A 6,176-nucleotide genomic window follows, 5' to 3' on the forward strand; every position below is an offset into this window, starting at 1 on the left:
GGCATCGCCCGCCCGAGAGACGGGAGGGACGGGCCTTTCACTTTTCAGAAAGCCCCAGGGTGGCCCCGCCGCGTCCCCACTCATTGTGAAAGCGCCAGCCGCCGCGCGCGGGGGGCTGATGGCACAGAGAGATTTCACAGAAATGCTCGCAAAGATTTACGCGCCAGACAGCGGCCTCTCTTCTCGTTTTCGGTCTGGTTTCCGCATTATCAGCGTGTCAGCACTTCCACAGGGAGCAGGGGCAGGGGTGGGCGTGAAAAGCAGTGTAAACAAACGGCAGCCCACGGTCAGCGTCCGCCGGAGGCCCTGGGGGCCGGCCGGCCAGACCCGTCAGGCAGGACCCGGGACGGGCGCGCGGGACGGCGGGACGCGGCCCCGGAGCCGCGTGAGCAGGAGCACCGAGAGAAGGGGCTCGAGCAAACACCTCGAGACGGAGACGAGCGCACGGACAGACGACGGACGGACATGGACACACACACACGCACACACACACACACACATTCACGTCGCACGCAGCCGACAGCCTCAAACACGCAGGGAGACGGGGTCTGACGCCACACCAGGGGGAGGGGAGAGGTAGGCCGGAGAGGAGGCCGGGTCTACATTCCACGGAGCTCTGAAAACGCCGACGCCCGGCGAGCGGCGGGAGGCAGCGGCCGCCGGCGGGGTCTCGGAAGGCACGGGGTCTGCGGAGGGGCCCTCGCGGCCGCGTCTGCCTGCTCCCCTGTGGCCCTGGGGGGCTCTCGGTCTTCCCCTTCGGAAGGGGACTTCGCGTGACCCTGGGGGCAGCGACGGCTCTCCTGCCGCATCCCAGGGGCCGTGAAAGCCCAGCCCAGCCTGCCGGGAAGGCCTGTAAACACGATTTCTGGGGAGGCGAGGGGTGCCGCGTGCGGCTCCCGTGTGAGCTCGGGGCACAGGCCGGGACAGGTGACGGGCGGTGGCCCTCGGCCGAGGTGGCAGCATGGACGGCAGCCGGGAGAGGACCCCCATGGCTAGGGTGGCCAGGCGGTTCCCCGAGCACCGTCTGTGGGCCTCCAGGAACCAGGGGGGCCTCCAAACGCACTGGAACTTGAGGAGGTAGCTGTGGTCCCCCTCACACGGCTCCCAGGCCCCTGGAAGCCCACCGGGCACCACAGTCCCCTCCTCTGGCTGCGGGGGTCGAGGAGGGCCAGCCGGCTCTCTCAGCTTCACAGCAGGACAACAAAGCACGTCCTTCACAGGGAGGCGAGCCGGGCTTCCTGAGTGTGGGAGCGCCCTTCCCCCGCGGCTCCTCCCGCACGACCGGGAGGACCTGCCGGAGAACCCCCGTGCTGTGTCTCCCTCCGCCCACCCGCTGCGGTCCCCGCACCGGACACCCTGGCGCCCCAGGTGTCCTCTGCCTGCTCAACTCTGAGCCCAGTGCATTCCTGTCTGACCGGGCGATGCCGAGGGACAGCGGAGGCCGGCCCCCTCGGAGCTCCGCCCGTGGACACTCAGCGTCTTCCTGCGAACACAGGACGGGGTGGTCTTTGGTCCAAGAACCGGTGCGGGGCTGGCGGGTGAGCGGGCGCTGAAGGGCGAGCGGCCGGCGGCAGCACCGCGGGGCCCGTCCTCCGAACGCCGCACCCGAAGGGCCCGCGTGCGCGTCCGGCGCTGCTGGCTCGGCAGAGGGCAGGGCGGCGGGGCCCCGCCGTGGGCTGGCGCCTGGGAGGCCGAACCAGAGCAGACGGGGTGCCCGGGAGGTTTCCGGCCGGGGCCGCGGCAGCTCCGCTCCGTGTGCGCTCCCTTCTCGCCCACGTGCCCTCGCGCACCCTCCGCCCTCGCACGCGGGAGCCCTGAGGGTCTCGTGGCAGCTGGCGGGGCGCAAGCCCAGCTGCTGTCCAAGTCCGTCACAAGGTCGGAGTTGGAGAAAGGGGGAGAGGCCTTCCAGCCGCCGGGGGGCGGCGCGGAGCCGGGCAGTGTCACTGCGAGCAGACCGGCCCAGGACCGGGCAGACCCGGAAGGGCCTGGGGTTCTCCAACTCCAGCGGTGGGCGTGGCCCGGCGGGGCGGGGCTGGAACCGCGGCGGCCTCCTCCGTCCGGCCGCCCCGCGGGCAGGGGAGGCTGTTGACCGAGGTCGCCGAGGGGCAGATTACAGCACGGGGCTCGGAGGACGGGCTACTGCTGCCGGCAGGACCCGAACCTGCTTCAGACCTGAGCGTGCCGCCTGCGGCCGGCTGGGCCGGCGGCGTTGGAGGGCAGCCCCGAGGCTGTGCATCCCGAGAGGCGCGGGGTCAGCCTCCGCTCCATAGGCAGGGAGGTCTCCGCGGCGTCCTGTGCGCACGCACCGCCCCAGCGCGGCTAAGACTCCCCGGGCCTCTGGCCGATCCTGGTGACGGCCTGCGCGGCCTGCTCGGGCAGCTGGGACGGGTCCGTCAGGATGGAGGTGGTGGTGCTCAGGTGGCGCAGGGTGCTCAGCACGGCTGGAAGGCAGGGCGGGGATCAGCCTGGGGGCGCTGGCACGGAGGGTGACCGCCTCCCCCCAGAACCCCCCACCCGCGCACGGCACCGCACTCACTCGGCCTGAGGACGGGCAGGGCGCAGTGCTGGTCCAGCCAGGACAGCACGGTCCGCTGCAGCTCCTCCAGGCTGCTGGTGGACACCGCCCCCTTGAAGGACTCAAACAGCGGCTTGATGATGATGCTGAACTGCATGGCCCGTGAGTTAAGGGAAAAGGAAGCGAGGAGCACGGCCTGTGGCCGACTTCCAGTCGGGAGACAGAAACCTGGACATGCAGAGTGTGTCCTGCACTCGCCTACGGCGTCTGCCTAACCCCGCCTGGCTGCCGGGCCGGCTGGAGGCAGGGCCGGGCCCCGGAGCCAGCACCCTCGGCCGATGCCGGGTGGTGACGCCCTGGTCAGCCCAGTCGGGCAAGCGTGCCTCGAACACGCCGCACCCCCAGAGCACCACGGCCTCGCCTGGAGCGTGCCGGAACTCTGACACCAGCCCACACCCGGACGAGCCCACCCAGCAGCGATTTCCCAGCGTTTTCCCCGAGCGGCACGTGATCACTAAAATTCTGCGGCACAACAAAAAAAATGTACTTTTTTTGACTCTCTGACCAAAAGATAAAAAAGAAGGGCACATCTTCGGTTCGGTTGCACGGACGGCTCCCGCCGTGCTGGCTGTGGGCCGGCTCTCACTGGCCGTCGGAGGGAGCAGGGGCCCGAGCCTCGGGCGTGGCGTGTCCTGAAAGCTCTTGCCGGGGAAGCGCTGCTGCGGCACAGAGCCCACCTCAGGAGGGAGCATCGAGGGGCTCGCCTAGTTCACCCCCCGCACCACCTCTGCGCCGCCCGGAGGCTGGAGGACCCCGACTACCGCGTGTCGGGGCCGTCTGCACGCCAGGCCGAGTGAGGCTGCCCGCTCCGAGGCAACGGTGGCTGGGCGGGGAGAGGCGAGGCCCGGGAGGGAGGCCTGGGCCCCGAGGCGGGGCCAGCACACAGGCGCACGCGCCTCGTGGCGGCGGGCGGTCGGGGCCTCGGCGCAGGCTCAGGCTGTGCCCCTGGGTTTGGGAGCCCCGGCTTCCATCTGTCCGTCCCAGGACGGCACTCACCCTGCCCCCGCCCCCATCGGACTGTCCCAAGGGCGTGCAGGGAGCTGGGATGTGCCTGACTGGACGCCCCTCCTGCAAGCGGCTCTGGCACTGCCCTCCCTTGCGAGGGACCCAGAGCGCGCTGCCGGCCCGTTCTGCCTCCTGAGCAGCCCCGAGCCAACGCCAGCCCCAGAGCGCACGGCGGCCCAGGGCCCCGTCTCGCGCGCGGAAATCCAGCCTCGCTGTCTCCACGAACTCAGCGACAGCCCCTCACAGGGACTCTCTCTAAGGGACCGGCGTGTAGCCGTCGGGGGCGCTGGCCTGGGGTGGGGTGGGGTGGGCAAAGGGCATCCAAAGATACAATCCAGAACTTCCAGTTCTGCAGGGTCCGGCTCTTCACATACTCGTCGAACATGCCTGTCATGTGGTCGCACTGGCGCGGGCGACGGGGACCCCTGTGGCCGGCAGCAGCTGCTGGCAGGAGCTGGAGGGACAGGGAGAGTCGGGGGGACGCTTCGCTCGGGGCCGCTGGTGACACACGGAGGCCCCGGAGATGGGTGTGGAAGGAGGGGACGACAGACAGCCCCCCAGGGCCGCTGCAGAGAGGTGCCGCCGCGCCCCCAGGCGCCCGCCTCACATGATGGTGGCGTTGAGGGCCTCGACCTCGTCCCGCAGCCGCGCGCCTCCTCTGCATCTGGCCGCGCTCCTGCTGCAGCTTGGTGATTGTACTCCACCGTCTTCTGCAGCGTGATGGCGTGGCTGGTCTGTGGCGGGGGCAGGGGGTCAGCGTGGCGCCCGGCTGGCCGTCGGCGCTGCCCACCCCGGCCCGCAGGCAGCTCACCAGCTTGGAGTTGGTGGAGATGAGGCCATTTGAGGGTGTTGAAGCCCATCTTGATGTTGAAGCGCCGCTTCTGCTCGGCCGAGATGTGCTTCATCTGCCGGCTCTGGGGGTTTGACCGCCGCTGTGACCGGGCCAGACCGCAGGGGCGGGCGCCTCATGCCCCTGCCCTGCCCGCCCTCCCCACCTGCTGCTGACTGCCTGGGGCGGGGGGAGGGGCAGGCCAGGGCAATGGCCAGAGCCAAGGGGAGGGGTGACAGGAAGCCGAACGGTCCCCACGGCAGCCGGGAGGGGACAGGAGGCCCTGGGAAACCTTCCCTGCGGCGTGGAGATGGCACCGAAACTCCCAGCGGGGGAACAGACGCCGACTGGGCGCGCCCTGGCTGCCCGCCGCCCCTCACGGGGGCCGCTGCTGCCTCCCCAGGCCGGGGGAGCGGGCTACATCTCAGAATTAAAGCAGCACTGTCCACGCGTCAGAGGCCAGCCCAGCCCGGGTGTCCCTAGTGAGGGACGCGGCTGATACCAGGGTCCCGGTGGCCCCGGAGCCTCGTCCCCCACCCTCCCCGGGGCCGCGAGACCGACAGAGGCGCACGCTACCTTCAGCACGGTCGAGTTCTTGGGGTCCGCAGAGCACTTCCCTGAGCAGTTGTTCTGGGGGACTGGGGGCTAGGGCTGTGCTTCTGACGCGCACGGCGAGGCCTGCCCTGAGCTCCCGCCATCCCGGCCTGAGGGAGCGGAGACCCACCCCTCAGGCTCGGGTCTCCGGGGGCTTGGGAGAGCCCTGGGAAGGGTCCCCCCAACAGCCTCCTCCAGAGCCGCCCGGAGGCGCCCAGAGGTCTGCACAGGGTCTGTGAGGCACTCGTGGGCCCTCTGTTCTGGTCCTTAACACGCCGCGGCACCCCCGACCCCTGGACTCCTCAGGGGTCACTGGGCCACCGGGCAGAGCCCGGGCCGCCTGACTGTGACCTGTCTCCTCGACGAGAGGCCCCACTGGCGACGAGCTCAGACGACAGTGCCAGGTGGCCGTCGGGGTGACCGCTGAGGCAGAGACAGGCGGGGGCGGCGCCTGGGGCTGCAGTGACCCCGGGGCTCTCTGGGTCGGGGCTGGCTGCTGGGGGCCAGGCCTCCAGGGAGGTCGCAGGAGGGGTTTCCGCGCTCCGCTAGCCCCACGCGGCAGCCCACCCGCCCTGTGCCAGGCGCTTCCCCAGCCTGGGCCAGCGGCGGGCACGGGAGTCCTGGCTGCCGCCTGCCACCCCGGGCTCCATCCGGGGCCACCCCTGGGTGGCCTCCCCAGTCCGGGGGTGGGCCGGCTCACAGAGTCCCCGCCGCCCCCGCCGCAGGGACACTCACCAGACACCGCAGCGGGGACCGTGGACCTGGGGGACTGCCACCACGCAGTGGGGCCTGCTCGCCCTTCACAGTGCGTCCGGCCCGGAGCCAGGGGAGAAGAGCCGGGAGACGGGGGGCGGGCTGGCTGCTGGCGGCGTGGCCCAGGTCCGTCACCAGGATGCCGCCGTGGAACTCAGCGACTCCAGGAGCCTGGGGCGACACACGGAGACAGGTGGTGACTCCTGAAGCCGCGAGTCACGCTGCACAAGAGCCACCGAGAGCGGGGGCCGCAGTGCGGGCGTAAGGAGGCCGTGGCCCGGCCAGGCCCTCACCCGGCGATGGCGGCAGGCGTGATGACCACGGGACGGGGGCACGGTGGAGGCCAGCATCCCTTCCCGCTTCAGAGGGCCCGTCATGATCACCGTGGGCGGCGGTCCGAGAAGCAGCTGCCAGAACAAG

The 6,176-nt window shown here is 71.1% G+C and overlaps 1 protein-coding gene and 1 long non-coding RNA gene across 3 annotated transcripts in view; both read right to left on the reverse strand.

Moving 5' to 3' along the window:
• Positions 1 to 725: 725 nt before the first annotated feature.
• Positions 726 to 6,176, reverse strand: part of LOC114509516 (MLX interacting protein) — a 51,063-nt gene continuing 45,612 nt past the window's right edge. Inside the window, exons 16-17 of one of the 2 annotated variants that reach the window (XM_036013829.1) lie at positions 2,537 to 2,666; positions 726 to 2,441 (exon numbers count right to left, since the gene is read on the reverse strand). In XM_036013829.1, coding sequence (XP_035869722.1) covers positions 2,320 to 2,441; positions 2,537 to 2,666 — 252 coding nt within the window. In that variant the 3' untranslated portion in view covers positions 726 to 2,319. The remainder of the gene's footprint in view (positions 2,442 to 2,536; positions 2,667 to 6,176) is intronic. The other variant, XM_036013826.1, reaches the window with a different exon arrangement.
• Positions 4,265 to 5,135, reverse strand: LOC118497863. The gene is made up of 3 exons (XR_004900373.1): positions 4,986 to 5,135; positions 4,392 to 4,494; positions 4,265 to 4,314 (listed from the first exon to the last, which is right to left on the reverse strand). It is a non-coding gene; the product is annotated as an uncharacterized LOC118497863 (long non-coding RNA).

The sequence above is a fragment of the Phyllostomus discolor genome, chromosome 13, assembly GCF_004126475.2.
Source record: "Phyllostomus discolor isolate MPI-MPIP mPhyDis1 chromosome 13, mPhyDis1.pri.v3, whole genome shotgun sequence".
In the NCBI taxonomy this organism is placed as follows: domain Eukaryota; kingdom Metazoa; phylum Chordata; class Mammalia; order Chiroptera; family Phyllostomidae; genus Phyllostomus; species Phyllostomus discolor.